The following is a 24,381-nucleotide window of genomic DNA, read 5'->3' as shown; positions in this document are numbered from 1 at the left end:
CCTGTCATATATCAGATTATGTCCTGTCATATATCAGATTATGTCCTGTCATATATCAGATTATGTCCTGTCATATATCAGATTATGTCCTGCCATATATCTGATTATGTCCTGTCATATATCTGATTATGTCCTGCCATATATCAGATTATGTCCTGTCATATATCTGATTATGTCCTGTCATATATCAGATTATGTCCTGTCATATATCAGATTATGTCCTGTCATATATCTGATTATGTCCTGTCATAATTCTCTGCTAAACGCTGATGTAGCGAACGCCCGAAGGATATAAACCTTACAAAGGCTTCAGTTTAACGATCTCCAGCGGTTTACACTTTGACTTTTATAAATGAGAGTTTTAATGTGGAGCCTCTGTCAGGGTTATTTTTTTTAATCACTGAAGAAGAAAACAAGAATGACACACATACTAGACTTGGGTATTATATTCTGGCAGGGCCTTTTATTTAATGTACAACATAGAAAATATTACGTTGTTAATTTAATATAATCTATGGTTTAAGATCCGACAGCTTGAAATCCTCGATCAGACTCGAATTACCAGTTTATCTGGATCACACTGAAAGTGCCTCACAGACACACCCGAGCTTGAGACGCATGAAGTTCCTTATTATCCACGAGTTTGGCTGTTTGATCGTTGCTGTAACCCGTCGACATGAAGGGAGAATATTCAGAAAAGTGAAAGAGCAATCGTTCGCTCAGTGGTTGGAACTTAATCTGGGAACTTTAAAACCCCCAGACCAATGAAACTGTTTTTTTAACTTCACATTCCCAGAAGAGGATTTGAATAATATTTGTCCTGCTTGTATCAGGTTTTTTTGTAACCTCATTCACATCATACAAGATATTACTTATGCAATTTTACTTATTATATTATATAATATTACTGTTGTTCAGTATGATGAGAATCACTGAGGTTTATTGAAACCTGAGGTTTATTGAACGGTGAGAATATTGTGGTTTCATGTTTTTGTAAATGTGACCGTAGAAGGAAATGCAGAAGTCGAGGTTAAAGCTGATGATGCTTTATTTGACTAGAACGTTCCCAAAAGGCCTCTAGAGTTTCACCAGACTCAGAGTATGAGGAAACCTTCTTTCCGTCTCTTATACAACAACATATTTATTCTGCTTCCCTCTTGTAAAAATAGAACTTGCATAAGTGAGGGGATTCTCCTGGGATATACTTTTCAAATCTATTTTCAGTGACTTCCGTGTGCGTATTGTATGTATATGAGTGTGGAATTTTGACATTGTGATTTAAAGGTCAAAGTTTGTTAGCAGATGAACATGGCTGTGACAGAGACTTGCCCAGGTAAACGCTTCAACAGGTAGATACTGTGCTCAGTAACGTCACGGAGAACGGCATTGGTACAATGAATATTAGTACTATTACTGTAAGTTCCTGTAAGTCGCGTTGAGATGTATGCTTGTTTTTCACATATTCAGTGTGATTATTTCCTTGTCTGGATCAGTTTTCTGCTCTTTTGTTCTGAAATGTGTTGAAAGCTGAAACACTCGTGAGAACAGAGGAAAATGAAACTTTATTTAAGGTTAAATTACAGTTGAGAAAAATCAGACTTACAGAATATCGAGTGACCTGCAGGGAAACACTAACCCACTCCTGCTATAATACACACACAACACTAACCCATCACCACACAAACATCATGCAGATTAATTTAATACGAGAACACCTTTAACCATATTTTAATACAGGTGTTACTGTTGATTCTGAGAATAACAGTTAGAATCAAACTGAATAATCTGAATATTTATCCAGGATAATAATTAGATGACTTCTAGAGAATCACATGACCTCACAAAAAAGTTAATAATCAATGTAAGAAAGTCCCAAAGTCACATGTTGAAACACGCCTTGAGTCAACAATCAAGGACGTTCTGGTCCAACTGGTTTAAAGTTACTGATTACCATCTCCGATAGAGACTGTTGATAATGTTTAACATGCAAACCTTGAAAGTAAAAATAACAACAATACACCTATAGTTATATTGTTTGGAGATTATGGTTTACAACCCTTTACACACCAAACGCAACACTTCAGATCTGCACTGAACAAGAGAAGAAGATCCACTGTTTAACCCAGTCACTGAATCTGACTTTCTTTCTCTTATTATTACTTGTGGAATAATCCACCCTAACCTCCTCATAACACGGATTCCTCTTCTATTGCCCGACAGATTCTCTGAACTGTTGCTCTCACTTTCCTGTGCCGTCTACTACTCAGTAGTGAACAATGATAAAACTGTTTCATAGAAACAACCGACATCTGCCTGAAGTGGCAAATGATTCTGTACACGATCCGGACTGCCTGACTGACAGCGATTCCTGTGGGACGAACGGGTCGGTGTTCAGGAGCGGGACTGCACTCCTTTACCTTTCAGGATCCGACGCACCTGTGGACAAGAGGAGGAACAGGGTGAGTGGACACTGGAGAAGAGGAGGAACAGGGTGAGTGGACACCGGAGAAGAGGAGGAACAGGGTGAGTGGACACCGGAGAAGAGGAGGAACAGGGTGAGTGGACACCGGAGAAGAGGAGGAACAGGGGGGACAGGGTGAGTGGACACCGGAGAAGAGGAGGAACAGGGTGAGTGGACACCGGAGAAGAGGAGGAACAGGGTGAGTGGACACTGGAGAAGAGGAGGAACAGGGTGAGTGGACACCGGAGAAGAGAAGGAACAGGGTGAGTGGACACCGGAGAAGAGGAGGAACAGGGTGAGTGGACACCGGAGAAGAGGAGGAACAGGGTGAGTGGACACCGGAGAAGAGGAGGAACGGGGTGAGTGGACACCGGAGAAGAGGAGGAACAGGGTGAGTGGACACCGGAGAAGAGGAGGAACAGGGTGAGTGGACACCGGAGAAGAGAAGGAACAGGGTGAGTGGACACTGGAGAAGAGGAGGAACAGGGTGAGTGGACACCGGAGAAGAGAAGGAACAGGGTGAGTGGACACCGGAGAAGAGGAGGAACAGGGTGAGTGGACACCGGAGAAGAGGAGGAACAGGGTGAGTGGACACCGGAGAAGAGGAGGAACAGGGTGAGTGGACACCGGAGAAGAGGAGGAACAGGGTGAGTGGACACCGGAGAAGAGAAGGAACAGGGTGAGTGGACACCGGAGAAGAGGAGGAACAGGGTGAGTGGACACCGGAGAAGAGGAGGAACAGGGTGAGTGGACACCGGAGAAGAGGAGGAACAGGGTGAGTGGACACCGGAGAAGAGGAGGAACGGGGTGAGTGGACACTGGAGAAGAGGAGGAACAGGGTGAGTGGACACTGGAGAAGAGGAGGAACGGGGTGAGTGGACACTGGAGAAGAGAAGGAACAGGGTGAGTGGACACTGGAGAAGAGGAGGAACAGGGTGAGTGGACACCGGAGAAGAGGAGGAACGGGGTGAGTGGACACCGGAGAAGAGGAGGAACAGGGTGAGTGGACACTGGAGAAGAGGAGGAACGGGGTGAGTGGACACTGGAGAAGAGAAGGAACAGGGTGAGTGGACACTGGAGAAGAGGAGGAACAGGGTGAGTGGACACCGGAGAAGAGGAGGAACGGGGTGAGTGGACACCGGAGAAGAGGAGGAACGGGGTGAGTGGACACCGGAGAAGAGGAGGAACAGGGTGAGTGGACACTGGAGAAGAGGAGGAACAGGGTGAGTGGACACTGGAGAAGAGAAGGAACAGGGTGAGTGGACACTGGAGAAGAGGAGGAACAGGGTGAGTGGACACTGGAGAAGAGGAGGAACGGGGTGAGTGGACACTGGAGAAGAGGAGGAACAGGGTGAGTGGACACTGGAGAAGAGGAGGAACGGGGTGAGTGGACACCGGAGAAGAGGAGGAACGGGGTGAGTGGACACCGGAGAAGAGGAGGAACAGGGTGAGTGGACACTGGAGAAGAGGAGGAACGGGGTGAGTGGACACGGAGAAGAGGAGGAACAGGGTGAGTGGACACTGGAGAAGAGGAGGAACGGGGTGAGTGGACACTGGAGAAGAGGAGGAACAGGGTGAGTGGACACCGGAGAAGAGGAGGAACAGGGGGAACAGGGTGAGTGGACACTGGAGAAGAGGAGGAACAGGGTGAGTGGACACCGGAGAAGAGGAGGAACAGGGTGAGTGGACACTGGAGAAGAGGAGAAACGGGGTGAGTGGACACTGGAGAAGAGGAGGAACGGGGTGAGTGGACACTGGAGAAGAGGAGGAACGGGGTGAGTGGACACTGGAGAAGAGGAGGAACGGGGTGAGTGGACACTGGAGAAGAGGAGGAACGGGGTGAGTGGACACCGGAGAAGAGGAGGAACGGGGTGAGTGGACACTGGAGAAGAGGAGGAACGGGGGGAACAGGGTGAGTGGACACCGGAGAAGAGGAGGAACAGGGTGAGTGGACACCGGAGAAGAGGAGGAACGGGGTGAGTGGACACTGGAGAAGAGAAGGAACAGGGGGAACAGGGTGAGTGGACACTGGAGAAGAGGAGGAACGGGGTGAGTGGACACTGGAGAAGAGAAGGAACAGGGGGAACAGGGTGAGTGGACACCGGAGAAGAGGAGGAACAGGGTGAGTGGACACCGGAGAAGAGGAGGAACGGGGTGAGTGGACACTGGAGAAGAGGAGGAACGGGGTGAGTGGACACCGGAGAAGAGGAGGAACGGGGTGAGTGGACACCGGAGAAGAGGAGGAACGGGGTGAGTGGACACCGGAGAAGAGGAGGAACAGGGTGAGTGGACACTGGAGAAGAGGAGGAACGGGGTGAGTGGACACGGAGAAGAGGAGGAACAGGGTGAGTGGACACTGGAGAAGAGGAGGAACGGGGTGAGTGGACACTGGAGAAGAGGAGGAACAGGGTGAGTGGACACCGGAGAAGAGGAGGAACAGGGGGAACAGGGTGAGTGGACACTGGAGAAGAGAAGGAACAGGGGGAACAGGGTAAGTGGACACTGGAGAAGAGGAGGAACAGGGTGAGTGGACACCGGAGAAGAGGAGGAACAGGGTGAGTGGACACTGGAGAAGAGGAGGAACGGGGTGAGTGGACACCGGAGAAGAGGAGGAACGGGGTGAGTGGACACCGGAGAAGAGGAGGAACAGGGTGAGTGGACACTGGAGAAGAGGAGGAACGGGGTGAGTGGACACTGGAGAAGAGGAGGAACGGGGTGAGTGGACACTGGAGAAGAGGAGGAACAGGGTGAGTGGACACCGGAGAAGAGGAGGAACAGGGGGAACAGGGTGAGTGGACACTGGAGAAGAGGAGGAACAGGGTGAGTGGACACTGGAGAAGAGGAGGAACAGGGTGAGTGGACACTGGAGAAGAGGAGGAACAGGGTGAGTGGACACTGGAGAAGAGGAGGAACGGGGTGAGTGGACACTGGAGAAGAGGAGGAACAGGGTGAGTGGACACCGGAGAAGAGGAGGAACAGGGGGAACAGGGTGAGTGGACACTGGAGAAGAGGAGGAACAGGGTGAGTGGACACTGGAGAAGAGGAGGAACAGGGTGAGTGGACACACGGAGAAGAGGAGGAACAGGGTGAGTGGACACTGGAGAAGAGGAGGAACGGGGTGAGTGGACACTGGAGAAGAGGAGGAACAGGGTGAGTGGACACCGGAGAAGAGGAGGAACAGGGGGAACAGGGTGAGTGGACACTGGAGAAGAGGAGGAACAGGGTGAGTGGACACCGGAGAAGAGGAGGAACAGGGTGAGTGGACACTGGAGAAGAGGAGAAACGGGGTGAGTGGACACTGGAGAAGAGGAGGAACGGGGTGAGTGGACACTGGAGAAGAGGAGGAACGGGGTGAGTGGACACTGGAGAAGAGGAGGAACGGGGTGAGTGGACACCGGAGAAGAGGAGGAACGGGGTGAGTGGACACTGGAGAAGAGGAGGAACGGGGGGAACAGGGTGAGTGGACACCGGAGAAGAGGAGGAACAGGGTGAGTGGACACCGGAGAAGAGGAGGAACGGGGTGAGTGGACACTGGAGAAGAGAAGGAACAGGGGGAACAGGGTGAGTGGACACCGGAGAAGAGGAGGAACAGGGTGAGTGGACACCGGAGAAGAGGAGGAACGGGGTGAGTGGACACTGGAGAAGAGAAGGAACAGGGGGAACAGGGTGAGTGGACACTGGAGAAGAGGAGGAACGGGGTGAGTGGACACTGGAGAAGAGAAGGAACAGGGGGAACAGGGTGAGTGGACACCGGAGAAGAGGAGGAACAGGGTGAGTGGACACCGGAGAAGAGGAGGAACAGGGTGAGTGGACACTGGAGAAGAGGAGGAACGGGGTGAGTGGACACCGGAGAAGAGGAGGAACGGGGTGAGTGGACACCGGAGAAGAGGAGGAACAGGGTGAGTGGACACTGGAGAAGAGGAGGAACGGGGTGAGTGGACACGGAGAAGAGGAGGAACAGGGTGAGTGGACACTGGAGAAGAGGAGGAACGGGGTGAGTGGACACTGGAGAAGAGGAGGAACAGGGTGAGTGGACACCGGAGAAGAGGAGGAACAGGGGGAACAGGGTGAGTGGACACTGGAGAAGAGAAGGAACAGGGGGAACAGGGTAAGTGGACACTGGAGAAGAGGAGGAACAGGGTGAGTGGACACCGGAGAAGAGGAGGAACAGGGTGAGTGGACACTGGAGAAGAGGAGGAACAGGGTGAGTGGACACCGGAGAAGAGGAGGAACAGGGGGAACAGGGTAAGTGGACACTGGAGAAGAGGAGGAACAGGGGGAACAGGGTAAGTGGACACTGGAGAAGAGGAGGAACAGGGTGAGTGGACACTGGAGAAGAGGAGGAACAGGGTGAGTGGACACCGGAGAAGAGGAGGAACAGGGTAAGTGGACACTGGAGAAGAGGAGGAACAGGGTGAGTGGACACTGGAGAAGAGGAGGAACAGGGTGAGTGGACACCGGAGAAGAGGAGGAACAGGGGGAACAGGGTGAGTGGACACTGGAGAAGAGGAGGAACAGGGTAAGTGGACACTGGAGAAGAGGAGGAACAGGGTGAGTGGACACTGGAGAAGAGGAGGAACAGGGTGAGTGGACACTGGAGAAGAGGAGGAACAGGGTGAGTGGACACTGGAGAAGAGGAGGAACAGGGTAAGTGGACACTGGAGAAGAGGAGGAACAGGGTGAGTGGACACTGGAGAAGAGGAGGAACAGGGTGAGTGGACACTGGAGAAGAGGAGGAACAGGGGGAACAGGGTGAGTGGACACCGGAGAAGAGGAGGAACAGGGGGAACAGGGTGAGTGGACACTGGAGAAGAGGAGGAACAGGGTAAGTGGACACTGGAGAAGAGGAGGAACAGGGTGAGTGGACACTGGAGAAGAGGAGGAACAGGGTGAGTGGACACTGGAGAAGAGGAGGAACAGGGGGAACAGGGTGAGTGGACACTGGAGAAGAGGAGGAACAGGGTGAGTGGACACTGGAGAAGAGAAGGAACAGGGGGAACAGGGTAAGTGGACACTGGAGAAGAGGAGGAACAGGGTGAGTGGACACCGGAGAAGAGGAGGAACAGGGTGAGTGGACACTGGAGAAGAGGAGGAACAGGGTGAGTGGACACCGGAGAAGAGGAGGAACAGGGGGAACAGGGTAAGTGGACACTGGAGAAGAGGAGGAACAGGGGGAACAGGGTAAGTGGACACTGGAGAAGAGGAGGAACAGGGTGAGTGGACACTGGAGAAGAGGAGGAACAGGGTGAGTGGACACTGGAGAAGAGGAGGAACAGGGGGAACAGGGTGAGTGGACACTGGAGAAGAGGAGGAACAGGGTGAGTGGACACTGGAGAAGAGGAGGAACAGGGTGAGTGGACACTGGAGAAGAGGAGGAACAGGGTAAGTGGACACTGGAGAAGAGGAGGAACAGGGTGAGTGGACACTGGAGAAGAGGAGGAACAGGGTAAGTGGACACTGGAGAAGAGGAGGAACAGGGGGAACAGGGTAAGTGGACACTGGAGAAGAGGAGGAACAGGGGGAACAGGGTGAGTGGACACTGGAGAAGAGGAGGAACAGGGTGAGTGGACACTGGAGAAGAGGAGGAACAGGGTGAGTGGACACTGGAGAAGAGGAGGAACAGGGTGAGTGGACACTGGAGAAGAGGAGGAACAGGGTGAGTGGACACTGGAGAAGAGGAGGAACAGGGTGAGTGGACACTGGAGAAGAGGAGGAACAGGGTGAGTGGACACTGGAGAAGAGGAGGAACAGGGGGAACAGGGTGAGTGGACACCGGAGAAGAGGAGGAACAGGGGGAACAGGGTAAGTGGACACTGGAGAAGAGGAGGAACAGGGTGAGTGGACATTGGAGAAGGGGAGGAACAGGGTGAGTGGACACCGGAGAAGAGGAGGAACAGGGTGAGTGGACACTGGAGAAGAGAAGGAACAGGGTGAGTGGACACTGGAGAAGAGAAGGAACAGGGTGAGTGGACACTGGAGAAGAGGAGGAACAGGGTGAGTGGACACTGGAGAAGAGGAGGAACAGGGTGAGTGGACACTGGAGAAGAGAAGGAACAGGGTGAGTGGACACCGGAGAAGAGGAGGAACAGGGTGAGTGGACACTGGAGAAGAGGAGGAACAGGGTGAGTGGACACCGGAGAAGAGAAGGAACAGGGTGAGTGGACACTGGAGAAGAGAAGGAACAGGGTGAGTGGACACCGGAGAAGAGGAGGAACAGGGTGAGTGGACACTGGAGAAGAGGAGGAACAGGGTGAGTGGACACTGGAGAAGAGAAGGAACAGGGTGAGTGGACACTGGAGAAGAGAAGGAACAGGGTGAGTGGACACTGGAGAAGAGAAGGAACAGGGTGAGTGGACACTGGAGAAGAGGAGGAACAGGGTGAGTGGACACCGGAGAAGAGGAGGAACAGGGTGAGTGGACACCGGAGAAGAGGAGGAACGGGGTGAGTGGACACCGGAGAAGAGGAGGAACGGGGTGAGTGGACACTGGAGAAGAGGAGGAACGGGGTGAGTGGACACTGGAGAAGAGGAGGAACAGGGTGAGTGGACACTGGAGAAGAGGAGGAACAGGGGGAACAGGGTGAGTGGACACCGGAGAAGAGGAGGAACAGGGTGAGTGGACACCGGAGAAGAGGAGGAACGGGGTGAGTGGAAACTTGAGTCACGCAGTGAGCCTGAGGCTCTTCCACTGAACAGCCCAGACCGGTTTCCTCAACGTTCCTCCAGTGTAGTGATGCATCGAGTTCTATAACCCTGATCCCGTCTCTCTCACCTGCTCTCCCAGTGGAGTGATGTATAGAGTTATATAATCCCGGCTCTCACCTGTTCTCCCAGTGGACCCTCGGGCACTAGTTGGGCCGGCTGCTCGTTCTCCAGGTTCTTGGCGCTGGGATCGGCTCCTCGTCTCATCAGTAACCGAACCGCCTCCACCTGAGCCTGGCGACCCTGCAGAGCGCTAGCCATGTGGAGCGCCGTGTTCCCGCTGAACGCCTGTCGATGACATCACACAACGGTCACATGATGCCCAGCGAGCGGTCACATGATGCCCAGTGCCACACAACACTCACTAACCTTTGCGTTTATGACGGAGAGGTAGCTGGGCTGATCCAGGAACAGGCGCAGGAGCTCGACGTTAGCCTCTTCAGCAGCCATATGTACAGCGGAGCGCCCACTCTTACGGTCCTGTGGGAAACATGGGACAGCGTGAGTCGGGGATATCACACAGACGGCACTGAGGCGTGACTCTAGCGTGACGGAGGAGTGACTGAGGCGTGACTGTAGCGTGAGGGAGTGGACACCGGAGACGGTGCTCTTCTGATGCGAGACGGAGGAGTGACTGATGCGTGACGGAGGAGTGACTGATGCGTGACGGAGGAGTGACTGATGCGTGACGGAGGAGTGACTGATGCGTGACGGAGGAGTGACTGATGCGTGACGGAGGAGTGACTGTAGCGTGACGGAGGAGTGACTGTAGCCTGACTGGCGTGACGGAGGAGTGACTGTAGCCTGACTGGCGTGACTGATGCGTGACGGAGGAGTGACTGTAGCCTGACTGGCGTGACGGAGGAGTGACTGTAGCCTGACTGGCGTGACGGAGGAGTGACTGTAGCCTGACTGGCGTGACTGATGCGTGACGGAGGAGTGACTGATGCGTGACGGAGGAGTGACTGATGCGTGACGGAGGAGTGACTGATGCGTGACGGAGGAGTGACTGTAGCCTGACTGGCGTGACGGAGGAGTGACTGTAGCCTGACTGGCGTGACGGAGGAGTGACTGTAGCCTGACTGGCGTGACTGATGCGTGACGGAGGAGTGACTGTAGCGTGACGGAGGAGTGACTGATGCGTGACGGAGGAGTGACTGATGCGTGACGGAGGAGTGACTGTAGCCTGACTGGCGTGACGGAGGAGTGACTGTAGCCTGACTGGCGTGACGGAGGAGTGACTGATGCGTGACGGAGGAGTGACTGTAGCCTGACTGGCGTGACGGAGGAGTGACTGATGCGTGACGGAGGAGTGACTGATGCGTGACGGAGGAGTGACTGATGCGTGACGGAGGAGTGACTGTAGCCTGACTGGCGTGACGGAGGAGTGACTGTAGCCTGACTGGCGTGACGGAGGAGTGACTGTAGCGTGACGGAGGAGTGACTGATGCGTGACGGAGGAGTGACTGTAGCCTGACTGGCGTGACGGAGGAGTGACTGTAGCGTGACGGAGGAGTGACTGTAGCGTGACGGAGGAGTGACTGATGCGTGACGGAGGAGTGACTGATGCGTGACGGAGGAGTGACTGATGCGTGACGGAGGAGTGACTGATGCGTGACGGAGGAGTGACTGATGCGTGACGGAGGAGTGACTGATGCGTGACGGAGGAGTGACTGTAGCCTGACTGGCGTGACGGAGGAGTGACTGTAGCCTGACTGGCGTGACGGAGGAGTGACTGTAGCCTGACTGGCGTGACTGATGCGTGACGGAGGAGTGACTGTAGCGTGACGGAGGAGTGACTGATGCGTGACGGAGGAGTGACTGATGCGTGACGGAGGAGTGACTGATGCGTAACGGAGGAGTGACTGTAGCCTGACTGGCGTGACGGAGGAGTGACTGTAGCCTGACTGGCGTGACGGAGGAGTGACTGTAGCCTGACTGGCGTGACGGAGGAGTGACTGTAGCCTGACTGGCGTGACGGAGGAGTGACTGTAGCCTGACTGGCGTGACGGAGGAGTGACTGATGCGTGACGGAGGAGTGACTGATGCGTGACGGAGGAGTGACTGATGCGTGACGGAGGAGTGACTGATGCGTGACGGAGGAGTGACTGAGGCGTGACGGAGGAGTGACTGAGGCGTGACGGAGGAGTGACTGAGGCGTGACGGAGGAGTGACTGAGGCGTGACGGAGGAGTGACTGAGGCGTGACGGAGGAGTGACTGAGGCGTGACGGAGGAGTGACTGAGGCGTGACGGAGGAGTGACTGAGGCGTGACGGAGGAGTGACTGAGGCGTGACGGAGGAGTGACGGAGGAGTGACTGATGCGTGACTGTAGCGTGACGGAGGAGTGACTGTAGCGTGACGGAGGAGTGACTGTAGCGTGACGGAGGAGTGACTGTAGCGTGACGGAGGAGTGACTGTAGCGCGACGGAGGCGTGACGGAGGAGTGACTGTAGCGTGACGGAGGCGTGACTGTAGCGTGACGGAGGAGTGACTGTAGCGTAACGGAAGCGTGACTGTAGCGTGACGGAGGAGTGACTGATGCGTGACGGAGGAGTGACTGTAGCGTGACGGAGGAGTGACTGTAGCGTGACGGAGGAGTGACTGTAGCGTGACGGAGGAGTGACTGTAGCGTGACGGAGGAGTGACTGTAGCGTGACGGAGGAGTGACTGTAGCGTGACTGTAGCGTGACGGAGGAGTGACTGTAGCGTGACGGAGGAGTGACTGTAGCGTGACTGTAGCGTGACGGAGGAGTGACTGTAGCGTGACGGAGGAGTGACTGTAGCGTGATGGAGGAGTGACTGTAGCGTGACGGAGGAGTGACTGTAGCGTGACGGAGGAGTGACTGTAGCGTGACGGAGGAGTGACTGTAGCGTGACGGAGGAGTGACTGTAGCGTGACGGAAGCGTGACTGTAGCGTGACGGAGGAGTGACTGTAGCGTGACGGAAGCGTGACTGTAGCGTGACGGAAGCGTGACTGTAGCGTGACGGAGGAGTGACTGTAGCGTGACGGAGGCGTGACTGTAGCGTGACGGAGGAGTGACTGTAGCGTGACGGAGGAGTGACTGTAGCGTGACGGAAGAGTGACTGTAGCGTGACGGAAGAGTGACTGTAGCCTGACGGAGGAGTGACTGTAGCCTGACTGGCGTGACTGTAGCGTGACGGAGGCGTGACTGTAGCGTGACTAGCATGACAGTAGCGTGACGGAGGATTGACTGCGGATTGACTGCAGTGTGACTAGCGTGACTGTAGCATGACTAGCATGACAGTAGCGTGACTGTAGGGTGACTGTAGCGTGACTGTAGCGTGTTCACCTTGGCCTCCAGCGAGCCGCCCATGAGCATCAGTGTGCCGATACACTCGCTGAGCATCTTCCTCTTCTGCTGCAGAGCCGGACTCTGAGACACACACTGCTCCTGCACTGCTGCATTGTGGGACAGCACCGCCACGTGCAGAGGAGTGAGGCCTACAGACACAAACACACATGATTAGAGCCTTTTTCATGAGCTGGGGAGTAAACACTGTTAACCAGGACAGATGAAGAGTTCACTGACCGTCGTAGTTGACCACCTCCACATCGAGCGCTCTCCCGCTAGTCTGCACACTTCTCTGGATGGCCTGAGGGAAAAAGTGAGTTTCTTACTCACGCTAGTCACAAGCAACCGAGAGTAAACAGGTCTGAACATGCACTGCATTCTGGGAGAAGGGAGGCGTTCTGCATGAATGCTACAGTCGCGCCACGGGTAATGACTGCAACGACGGTTGCGTGTCACGACCCGTCAACACTTCATGGCTGGCAGAAACACAGGCATGTTGTTTTGGGCTCTTATCAAAGGCGTTGTTGTGCTGCCGCTCGAGGGGAATTTTCCACTGCACTGCATGGCGCTTTTTTGAGGAAATGCATATTAGTCAAGCATGTTATGAGGAAGTTAACGAGCGCCTGGTTAAATAAACAGCGCATCAAGATTGAATGATAAAACAGGACTGTTGATAGATGAGATAATGACACCAGCTAACTGACGCGCGCAGGCTAACAAGGAAACACTGTACACATTCTTCACGAGTGTAGGTTAGGTTGGGCCAGGATGGGTGACTAGTCAACCAGTTACTCAACTAGTGAGGTCAATTCTTGAAGGAGCATTTATCTATTTCAATGTATTAGACCATAAGTGTGCTAATAGTGTGTTTACGGTTAGCATGGAAAAACTATGATAAATTTATTTTTAATTCATCTAATGTGAAGCTTCGCTTTTGAACAGATTCAGTCCTGCTGAATCCACAGGTTTATTAAGTGTTGTAGAGCCCTAAGAAATCAAAAAAAAAAAAAAAAATTTGGACTCAATTTTAATGTTTAAATTAAAGTAATCAAAAAGCATGTCTAATTCATTGAAATCATGAAACTTCTACAATTTAACAACAATTTATTAATAGTAAAACAGAAATGACATGTTTAGGACCCTATGAATAGGGCCAGGAGTACCTGCAGTGTGGGGGTGGAGCAACAGGAGTACTGCAGTGTGGGGGCGGAGCAACAGGAGTACTGCAGTGTGGGGGCGGAGCAACAGGAGTAGGTGCAGTGTGGGGGCGGAGCAACAGGAGTAGGTGCAGTGTGGGGGCGGAGCAACAGGAGTACTGCAGAGTGGGGGCGGAGCAACAGGAGTACTGCAGTGTGGGGGCGGAGCAACAGGAGTACTGCAGTGTGGGGGCGGAGCAGCAGGAGTACCTGCAGTGTGGGGGCGGAGCAACAGGAGTACTGCAGTGTGGGGGCGGAGCAACAGGAGTACTGCAGTGTGGGGGCGGAGCAGCAGGAGTACCTGCAGTGTGGGGGCGGAGCAACAGGAGTACTGCAGTGTGGGGGCGGAGCAGCAGGAGTACCTGCAGTTTGGGGGCGGAGCAACAGGAGTACTGCAGTGTGGGGGCGGAGCAACAGGAGTACTGCAGTGTGGGGGCGGAGCAACAGGAGTAGCTGCAGTGTGGGGGCGGAGCAACAGGAGTACTGCAGTGTGGGGGCGGAGCAACAGGAGTACCTGCAGTGTGGGGGCGGAGCAACAGGAGTACCTGCAGTTTGGGGGCGGAGCAACAGGAGTACTGCAGTGTGGGGGCGGAGCAACAGGAGTACTGCAGTGTGGGGGCGGAGCAACAGGAGTACTGCAGTGTGGGGGCGGAGCAACAGGAGTACTGCAGTGTGGGGGCGGAGCAACAGGAGTACTGCAGTGTGGGGGCGGAGCAGCAGGAGTACCTGCAGTGTGGGGGCGGAGCAACAGGAGTACTGCAGTGTGGGGGCGGAGCAACAGGAGTACCTGCAGTGTGGGGGCGTGGCCCTTCTCAGCACACACGTGTAACGGCGACCGGCCCCAGCAGTCCAGGGTGTTGATCTCAGCGCCGAGAGAAAGCAGGTCTTGTGCGATCAGGTGCTGATCTGCAGCAACACTGACCTGGAACGCACTCTGATTGGAGGAAGCAAGAGATCAGATGAGTAATAGTAATAACAGGGTGTGTGCACAGGTGTGTTTTCACAGGTAATCCCATCGGTTAAGGGAGTGACTTCTCGGGGCTGTACCTGCTGGTTATGTTCCTTCATGTCCAGCATGTCAATGGCGGCCATTTTCCTGGCGAGGACGTAAGCCAGAGCTCTCCTGCCCTGAGCCACTGCGATGTGCAAGAACCTGCGAATCAGACACCAATCACTGATTCTATGATCACAGGTCATGATTCTCTATGATTCTCAGCCTGTGATTCTCTAACTCTGAGGAGCGCTTGCACATCAGTAACGATCTGAAGACTCACGTGTCTCCGTCTCCGTCTCGAGTGCTGAGCTCCACAGGACTGAGAGCCGCCAGTTTCCGCTCCTCCTGCTGGATCTGCCACTGGAAGAAGGACACTGGGACGACTGGGGTCACATGGTGTGTGTGCGCTGGGATGGAGTGTGTGTAAGAGCAGCTAGTGTACAGGGGCAGAAGAGACTCACGACACACACTCTCAGCTTCAGAGAGAGACTCGTGACACACACGCGCCGGGCATCCGCTCACGCTCACGGACTCGATGGACAGCACCTCGCCGATGTCCTCCAGCATCTCAGTGTCGTAGAGCAAGTTCCCACCGCCAACACATGCAGACTGAGAGAAGCACAGCAAGAGTTCAACCGTTACTGCACAGGATCATGTGAATGTGAACAGGGTTAGTACTAACACACACACTGAGGGCTGATTGTAGGACTGTAGGGTTCGTCACACAAGACCAATCGTCACCAGATCGTCTCTTGCTTCGGATTTGAGAAGTTTCAAAACTAATTTAACTCAAATTTATTTGAAATTTAGAAGATTCTTATTAAACGGTATAACACAGAAGAACAAAACACACACAGATCTTTTTCCATTAGAATCACAGAAAGATGACACTGAATATTAGACGCACCAGAATGTTTCCGTCGGCGCCTCGCACTCGTTTCGCTGGACAATGAGACGGACTCTCCGGTTGCCTCTTCATTCCCTGCAGCAAGTGAGTCACGGCTACGATAAAACAGGAAATTAATCTTCCAGTTATTTTTGACAAACAACTTCCTTGTACTATTAGAACTCATAACTGCATACGGTGATGTAGTTACCTGGATATTCACTTTCAAATTGATATTGCTGAACCTGTGAAGAAGCAAATAATTATGTCCGTTAATAATACAATACGAAATACAGCACTGTGGATTTATAAACCCGTCATAAAACATGAAATAATGTGTTAATAAGCACCTGGATGTCGTGATGGCGCTTCTGCAGGATCAGCTCTTTGACTGTGTTCTTCACTCGAACACCTTGATAGTGACTCCGTTTACGATCTTCTACAATTAAACATCATTAACTTTAATCCCTTTAATTACTGTCCTCTGAAACACTGAATAACATACTTTAGTTGCACAAACTTAAATAATAGTTTGACCAAGCAGTTAGTCAAGTGGTAATCAATCAGTTATACTTTTCAGATTTAAATTAGAACAATCTACATTTTTATGTAAACGGATTTTTAAAAAAAAAGTTATGATCAGTCTTGTGGGAGAAAAGGGTTAGCCTAAATGACTAACTTCTTGATTTTTCTAAGCAGTTTAACGCTAAGGTTTTATTCACCAACACAAAGTTTTCTTGACTCCAATTCACTTCGCTAAATTAAAATGTAATTACATTTTTCGTTATTAATTGCAAGTATTACATAGCGATTCGTTATTGCCTACCGTTGACGGAGTTCCGCGGGCTTCCCGCATCGCTCCAGCTCTGGTCCGAGTCCGAGTTCGGGGACCCGGCCGACAGGTTCGGTTCTGTGGGAGAAGAACAACCGTAGAACGACCACAGGTGGACCGGACTGGTCATAACATCGGTGTCCCGGTCCAGAAGACCCGACAATTCCTCAGAAACTCTGTCAATTATCATTTTCTTTTGCTGTGACTGACGCGCGTCTGAGCGTTTGATCTGAATGATGCGACGCGACACTCGCTGAAGAATTTATTAGCGTGTGACGTATGCCGTGACGTCAGGACACGCCTTCATTAATAGGCTACTTCATGATTACACGCACCCACATTCAAAATCATTTATGTAATTAAAATATAATTAAAACAACATTATGAGAGATTCGGCTCTTGTTTTCAGATGTGAGCCTGATCAGGGAACATACCATTAAGATCTTCATGAACTGAACATTTCTGTTATTGACTGATCCAAATCAATCCAACAACACCATTTAGAAATGTATTGAACCAGATAATCCACATCTACAATTCAAAACAATGTAAATGAACGAACGAACGAACGAATAAGGTTAGTCTATGTTATCAAATATGAAGAAACAGTGCAAAAGGAAGAACAGGTTATATGTTAAATGAATCACAAGAACAAACTCAAATGATCCCTGTAGGTAAAGAGCTCCACCTAGTGGTGTTAGTGCTAGTGTTTGTCAAGTCACCTTTATTTATATAGTGCTTTTTACAATACAGATTGTATCAAAGCAGCTTCACAGTGATAACATGGAAATAAAACAACAAAGTTTGTTTCTAGAAGAAAAATACTTCATCGTCCACCTTAAGGAAGATCAATAATATTGTTGAATATTAAATGTCCCCAACTAAGCAAGGCAAACGCCAAGGCAACAGTGGCAAGGAATCAAAACTCCACCAGTAACAGAATGGAGAAAAAAAAACTTGGGAGGTTCTGGGCCAGTTCTCTTTTTGGCCAACGAGCGAACAGTGTATGATTATGATTCGGGCAGCATTACAGGTCAGAAGTCAGATTGGATCAGAACATTCAGAGTATTTATCCATTTCCATCTGGTTGGAGGTCGGAGTCATCACGCCGGAGACGAGTTGTTGAGGTGTCCATGAGGCTTTCACGGGGCCGATGAGGCTGCACTTCAGGGATGCGTTGTGGACAGGTCCGGGCGCAGGTCCACCGTCTGATCTGGATACGGCCCGGATCCGGCTGACTTCAGTAAACCTTGGAATAAACAGAAAGACTAACATTAGCGTAGACGCCATTCTTCTAATGATGTAACGAGCACATCAGGTGTTAGAGGAAGTGTCCCGGGCTCCGGCTGACCTAATCTATGCAGCCTAATAATCATTTAACTGATTTGGGTTATAGAAGTCTGTAATGCATTATGTGAGCTAGGTCGAAGAGATGTGTCTTTAATCTAGCTTTGAACCCGGACAATGTTAGGAAGACTGTTCCAGAGTTTTGGTGCTAAATAGGAAAAGGATCTACCGCCAGCAGTCGATTCTGATATTCTAGGTATTATTAACTGGCCGGAGTTTTGAGATGGCAGTAGACGTGAAGGACTATAATGCGTTAAGAGCTCGCTCAAGTACTGCGGAGATAAACCATTTAGTGCTTTGTAAGTGATCAGCAATATTTTAAAATGTATACGATGTTTAATAGGCAGCCAATGCAGTGTTGACAGAACGGGCTAATATGGTCATACTTCCTGGTTCTGGTAAGAACTCGAGCTGCTGCGTTTTGAACTAGCTGTAGTTTGTTTATTAAGCGTGCAGGGCAACCCCCCATAATAGCATTACAATAATCTAGCCTTGATGTCATGAACGCATTAACTAATTGTTCTGCATTTGTCATTGAAAGCATATTGCGTAATTTAGATATATTTTTAAGATGGAAAAAAGCGGTTTTACAGATACTAGACACGTGACTTTCAAATGAAAGATTGGTATCAAAGAGCACACACACACACCCAGGTTCCTAACCGACGACGAGGACTTAACAGAGCAGCCATCAAGTGTTAGACAGTATTCTAGGTTATTACGCGAGGAAGTTTTTTGCCCGACAATTAGAAAGTTTTTTTTTCAGAATTAAGTTGTAGGAAATTGCTAGTCATCCAGTTTTTTATATCAGCTATGCATTCTATTAATTTTGTGAATTGGTAAGTTTCGTCAGGGCGTGAAGAAATATAAAGCGGAGTATCGTCGGCATAACAGTGAAAACTAATGCCATGCTTCCTAATGATATCTCCTAATGGTAGCATGTACAGAGTGAACAGCAGCGGTCCTAGTACTGAGCCTTGTGGTACGCCATACTGAACTGTTTGTGTTGTTAGTGAAAGTGTTTGTGTTATTGTTAATGTTAGTCAGTCCTGCAGCTGCAACACAGTGAAGATGTGAATATACTACGTTCTTTCTCTCAAGGAGAGGAGACTTTAATCTAACTCAGTAAAGTAAGGCTTTAACTACGAAATGGTCCCTTAAACTATAGACATCAATGACCCCTGTGACCATAGCTGTCAGGGTACCCCAGAAAAACAGATGTATGTATTGACACGTTAAAGAAGTCAATTTCATTTCTGGAAGCGGGGCTAAATGAGCGAGCACTGTTACTGCATTCCTGCCATTTGAGCCAGAGCCTCAGTCAACTCTCAGTCTTTTCATACAGACATTAGTAATCACTCATTACATATACATGAAGCAGCAGTGGATTCCAGAATCCCCCCTTCAGAGGACATTCAAGATGACCTCTGATTGGTCCACACATGCTCCGAATACTCAGCCTGAAACGCCATCGGACCCGCAGCCTGTCGGACATTCACCTGCCGAAAGGATCAGGATCGGGTTAGAGATGGAGTGTGTGACCTCTGTATCAGCCATGGGAGACGAGTGTAGAATCATAGAGCTGGTCCTGTAGAGTCAGCAGTGTTCACAGCGAGTTTATTCACTGTAACGTTTGTGATGTTATTAATCAATCACCTTTTGGTGCAGGACAAAGCATGTTTTCTTTCTAACCTATTGATGGGAATGACCACAATGGTGAAGGAAAGTAAAACTTTATTTTCAAAAAAGTTTTGTTAAATATATGACAGAAAAAACGATAAAAATGTGAAATAAATTAACACTCATTGCATATGCCACACAGAACACCTGCGGCAGCACATACTGTAAATATCCAGATGCACACATACGGAAATTTATGATAAAGGGTATTAAACTCTCAACAGGTTCAAACTATCAAATAAATTCACATTTATTCCACACACCTACATGCTCCTCTACAGTTCAAAGCTATTTCTGGTTGTGTCGTCAGAATTTACGTTTAATAAGGAAACCAGTCGACTGATAAGTGGACTGAAAGAACTCGGCACTCTGGGTAAGTGAATATGTGAAGTACGTCAATGACTTCTGACAGAAAGCTTTATACTGATATTCCAACCGTGTAAATGCATGCTCTACACTGTTAGAGAGACGGAAGGCAGCAGCGGCCAGTCATATAAAAGTCCTTGTTGAGTTAAACACACAACCTTGTTCAATCAGAGTGTTTGATGGATGACTAATGTAATATGGAAAAGACATGTCTATTGAAGTCTAGTGATGATCGTCAAGAAAAGCCAAAGCTTCATTTATGAAGGTATGGAGTCTCATCAGTCTGATGTCCTGTGATGCCCAAACGTCCAGCACCGGTCAGGACAAGCACTCCTGTTTTCCCTGAGGAGAGAGATCAGATGTTGTGTCTCCCTCCTCCTCCTCCTGCAGTCGCTGTACGGATGAGAGATACTGCTGTAACAGACTGTCTCCAGCGGCCCGAGTCCCCGACCCGAGCGAGAGAACCGGGGATCCGGGCGCTGGGGATCCGGCTGAGATTCGGCTGGTGTCCGGCGCTGGGGATCCGGCTAGGATTCGGCTGGTGTCCGGCGCTGGGGATCCGGCTAGGATTCGGCTGGTGTCCGGCGCTGGGGATTCGGCTAGGATTCGGCTGGTGTCCGGTGCTGGGGGTCCGACTGAGATTCGGCTGGTGTCCGGTGCTGGGGGTCCGGCTGAGATTCGGCTGGTGTCCGGCGCTGGGGGTCCGACTGAGATTCGGCTGGTGTCCGGTGCTGGGGGTCCGGCTGAGATTCGGCTGGTGTTCGGTGCTGGGAATCTTGCCCTAATCCGGCTGGAGTCCGGCGTTTCCTGTCTCTCTCCGAGGGAATGGAAACCGGACTCCGGGATGGAGATCTCAGTGCTGACGGGAGCGACAGCAAGAATGCTGGGATTGAATGCAGAGCTCTCATTCACAGACGACTGCCACTCCAGCACAACCTGAAGCTGTTGGATAAACACAGTCAGAAATATTAATTATCTGCCATAAAGAGTATTTTGCACAAAAACTAAAACGAAACCCCTTATTATCCCTACGACTAAGGGTGGGTTGATATACGGTAGAAATTAGTCAATCAGTAGAGACTTTGTAGTTTCGTCTCTAGAGCTGCACAATATATTCGATATCGCGATGTCAAGGACAGGGATCGTAGTTGATCCGTACGGACCAGCAACCTCTGTTTCGAAATGCATGCGATTATCAGATTAATCAGGACAGAGCTTTAGGACGCGGATTAAGTTTAGAACACCTTTCCAGCGCAGGAGAGAGCAAAGCGGGAAAGCCTGAAAACAGACGAGAGGTTTCTTTGATTTGCTCCACACGTGAGTTACTCTGAATAACACTGAGTAACGCTGGGTCACACTGGGTCACACTGAGTAACACTGGGTCACACTGAGTAACACTGGGTCACACTGAGTAACGCTGGGTCACACTGAGTAACGCTGGGTCACACTGAGTAACGCTGGGTCACACTGAGTAACACTGGGTCACACTGAGTAACACTGGGTCACACTGAGTAACACTGGGTCACACTGAGTAACACTGGGTCACACTGAGTAACACTGGGTCACACTGAGTAACGCTGGGTCACACTGAGTAACACTGGGTCACACTGAGTAACACTGGGTCACACTGAGTAACACTGGGTCACACTGAGTAACACTGGGTCACACTGAGTAACGCTGGGTCACACTGAGTAACGCTGGGTCACACTGAGTAACGCTGGGTCACACTGAGTAACACTGGGTCACACTGAGTAACACTGGGTCACACTGAGTAACACTGGGTCACACTGAGTAACGCTGGGTCACACTGGGTCACACTGAGTAACACTGGGTCACACTGAGTAACACTGGGTCACACTGAGTTACGCTGGGTCACACTGAGTAACACTGGGTCACATTGAGTAACGCTGGGTCACACTGAGTAACACTGGGTCACACTGAGTAACACTGGGTCACACTGAGTAACACTGGGTCACACTGAGTAACACTGGGTCACACTGAGTAACACTGGGTCACACTGAGTAACACTGGGTCACACTGAGTAACGCTGGGTCACACTGAGTAACACTGGGTCACACTGAGTAACACTGGGTCACACTGAGTAACGCTGGGTCACACTGGGTCACACTGAGTAACACAATGTCACACTGAGTAACACTGGGTCACACTGAGTAACACTGGGTCACACTGAGTTACGCTGGGTCACACTGAGTAACACTGGGTCACACTGAGTAACACTGGGTCACACTGAGTAACACTGGGTCACACTGAGTAACACTGGGTCACACTGAGTTACGCTGGGTCACACTGAGTAACACTGGGTCACACTGAGTAACACTGGGTCACACTGAGTAACACTGGGTCACACTGAGTTACACTGGGTCACACTGAGTTACGCTGGGTCACACTGAGTAACACTGGGTCACACTGAGTAACGCTGGGTCACACTGAGTAACACTGGGTCACACTGAGTAACGCTGGGTCACACTGAGTAACGCTGGGTCACACTGAGTAACACTGGGTCACACTGAGTAACACTGGGTCACACTGAGTAACACTGGGTCACACTGAGTTACGCTGGGTCACACTGAGTAACACTGGGTCACACTGAGTAACGCTGGGTCACACTGGGTCACACTGAGTAACACTGGGTCACACTGAGTAACACTGGGTCACACTGAGTAACACTGGGTCACACTGAGTAACACTGGGTCACACTGAGTAACGCTGGGTCACACTGAGTAACGCTGGGTCACACTGAGTAACGCTGGGTCACACTGAGTAACACTGGGTCACACTGAGTAACGCTGGGTCACACTGGGTCACACTGAGTAACACTGGGTCACACTGAGTAACACTGGGTCACACTGAGTAACACTGGGTCACACTGAGTAACACTGGGTCACACTGAGTAACACTGGGTCACACTGAGTAACGCTGGGTCACACTGAGTAACACTGGGTCACACTGAGTAACACTGGGTCACACTGAGTAACACTGGGTCACACTGAGTAACACTGGGTCACACTGAGTAACACTGGGTCACACTGAGTAACACTGGGTCACACTGAGTAACACTGGGTTACACTGGGTCACAATGAGTAACACTGGGTCACACTGAGTAACACTGGGTCACACTGAGTAACGCTGGGTCACACTGAGTAACACTGGGTCACACTGAGTCAATGTCTCCATCAGGATACTGACCTGCTTCCACAGGAACTTCACCGCTTCTTCTTGCACACGTCTCTGCAGTCGGTCTTCTTCTTGTTGCTTGCGCACCCTGCAAAGCATAATAGTTACTGGGGAATACTTGACACTGTTTAAGCTTACGTTATAGTTAAAGCAGCTTTAGTGTTGGAACTGATCAGCGATTCACAGAAATACAAGAATGATTCAGGATCTATAAGATGAAACTTTTCAAATCTTTCCTTTAGTCTTTATTCAGTAAATCTTTCTGACAAAGTCTTGATAACTTAGGGCTGGTATCGTTCAAATATTTTCGATACCGATACCTTGAATTCGATACCGGTTCCTGAACGATACTTTTTTCGATACCAATTTTATGAAATCCGGTTAAACAACATTACCTCAAAAAAACGTTGGTTTTATTTTGTCAATTTGTTAGGGTTAGGGTGTATAATAGTTACATAATCAAACTATTTGTTCGAAATTGTTTCATTTAAAAGTAGACATTTCATGCCTATACAGTGTTTAGAAGTGTTTTAACTAGTGTTTTTCCACCACAGCCAATCATGCTGCATACTCATTGGCTCACTGACGTTGACGAGATTAATCCCTTAGGAATCGAAATTTGGTACCGAACGACAAGGCATGTTTCCATACTTGATAGAATGGAGACAATTCGGTCGGTACCTAAAAAGTATCGAACTCGATACCCAGCCCTATGATGACTTTTGGAATTGTTTGACATATGGAGTGTTTAATGGTGAGGAGTTTCACCTGTCCAGTTCTGCGGTCAGGTGGACGATGTGATCCTGCATTCTGCGCAGGCGTATCTCGGCTCGCACTTCTCTGGCCTGTGAGTGACAGTGGCGTGTGTGGTGACCCCTCCACCAGGCCTGGATCCTCACAGCGGCGTCATGTGTCCCAGTCCCAGTCCTCCCACAATCCTCCACAGTCTTCCCACAATCCTCCACAAGCCCGTTCTGGAACACGGCGTCCCCGTTACACTGCGCGTCTGTGTGACTGAGCTGCTCCAAACCATCCGATCCACGTGTGCGAGACGTGAGGATAGCCCCGCCCCCTGACCCCTCCCCCGGTGGGCGGGGCTGAGCGGATGTGGGAGGAGCCAGGGAATCCTCAAACTCCTCCTCCCCGCTGTCAGGAGCTGACGCTGGATGATGAAGCGCAGGGTTAAAGGGTAAGAAGGCAGATTCAGAGGACAGCAGACTCCCATGATGCATCTCTTCATCCGTCACGTCCTCCACAATCATCCGGTCCTCATCAGCGAGTGCAAGCCGGACCGCAGAGACCACAGGTGAAGAAGACTCAGCGCACATCCACGAGTTCACCTGAACGCCTGGATCCACATCTGCAATCATAATGGAGGAAGAATCACGGCAGGAGAAATGACACTG

General features: G+C 50.8%; 2 protein-coding genes across 3 annotated transcripts in view; both read right to left on the bottom strand.

The window, feature by feature from the left end:
* Window positions 1-1,543: 1,543 nt before the first annotated feature.
* Window positions 1,544-16,648, bottom strand: nfkbiz (nuclear factor of kappa light polypeptide gene enhancer in B-cells inhibitor, zeta). 2 transcript variants are annotated; one of them, XM_079617361.1, is made up of 12 exons: window positions 16,382-16,648; window positions 15,906-15,991; window positions 15,767-15,800; window positions 15,577-15,671; window positions 14,950-15,278; window positions 14,723-14,828; window positions 14,463-14,609; window positions 12,717-12,780; window positions 12,477-12,628; window positions 9,532-9,642; window positions 9,283-9,450; window positions 1,544-2,436 (listed from the first exon to the last, which is right to left on the bottom strand). In XM_079617361.1, the coding sequence occupies exons 1-12, from the start codon at window positions 16,575-16,577 to the stop codon at window positions 2,392-2,394; spliced, it is 1,533 nt and encodes a 510-aa protein (XP_079473487.1). In that variant the 5' UTR covers window positions 16,578-16,648; the 3' UTR covers window positions 1,544-2,391. The 2 variants fall into 2 exon arrangements, with proteins under 2 accessions (XP_079473487.1, XP_079473486.1); XM_079617360.1 differs by having other exon boundaries at window positions 15,906-15,994; window positions 16,382-16,645.
* Window positions 16,649-19,450: 2,802 nt separating this feature from the next.
* cep97 (centrosomal protein 97) overlaps window positions 19,451-24,381 on the bottom strand; it is an 18,303-nt gene continuing 13,372 nt past the window's right edge. Inside the window, exons 9-11 of the mRNA XM_079615350.1 lie at window positions 23,744-24,335; window positions 22,988-23,063; window positions 19,451-20,722 (exon numbers count right to left, since the gene is read on the bottom strand). Coding sequence (XP_079471476.1) covers window positions 20,099-20,722; window positions 22,988-23,063; window positions 23,744-24,335 — 1,292 coding nt within the window. The 3' untranslated portion in view covers window positions 19,451-20,098. The remainder of the gene's footprint in view (window positions 20,723-22,987; window positions 23,064-23,743; window positions 24,336-24,381) is intronic.

Source organism: Phoxinus phoxinus, assembly GCF_949152265.1.
Source record: "Phoxinus phoxinus genome assembly, chromosome: 6".
NCBI lineage: Eukaryota > Metazoa > Chordata > Actinopteri > Cypriniformes > Leuciscidae > Phoxinus > Phoxinus phoxinus.
This window is presented reverse-complemented; position numbering and strand designations above follow the sequence as displayed.

Coding starts and splice junctions, on each gene's coding strand:
- nfkbiz (XM_079617360.1), bottom strand. CDS start 16,577: ATGATAATTGACAGAGTTTCTGAGGAATTGTCGGGTCTTCTGGACCGG. Junction 15,672..15,766: donor ATTTGAAAGTGAATATCCAG/GTAACTACATCA, acceptor GTTTTATCGTAG/CCGTGACTCACTTGCTGCAG. Junction 12,781..14,462: donor GCCACGCCCCCACACTGCAG/GTACTCCTGTTG, acceptor TTTTTCCCTCAG/GCCATCCAGAGAAGTGTGCA.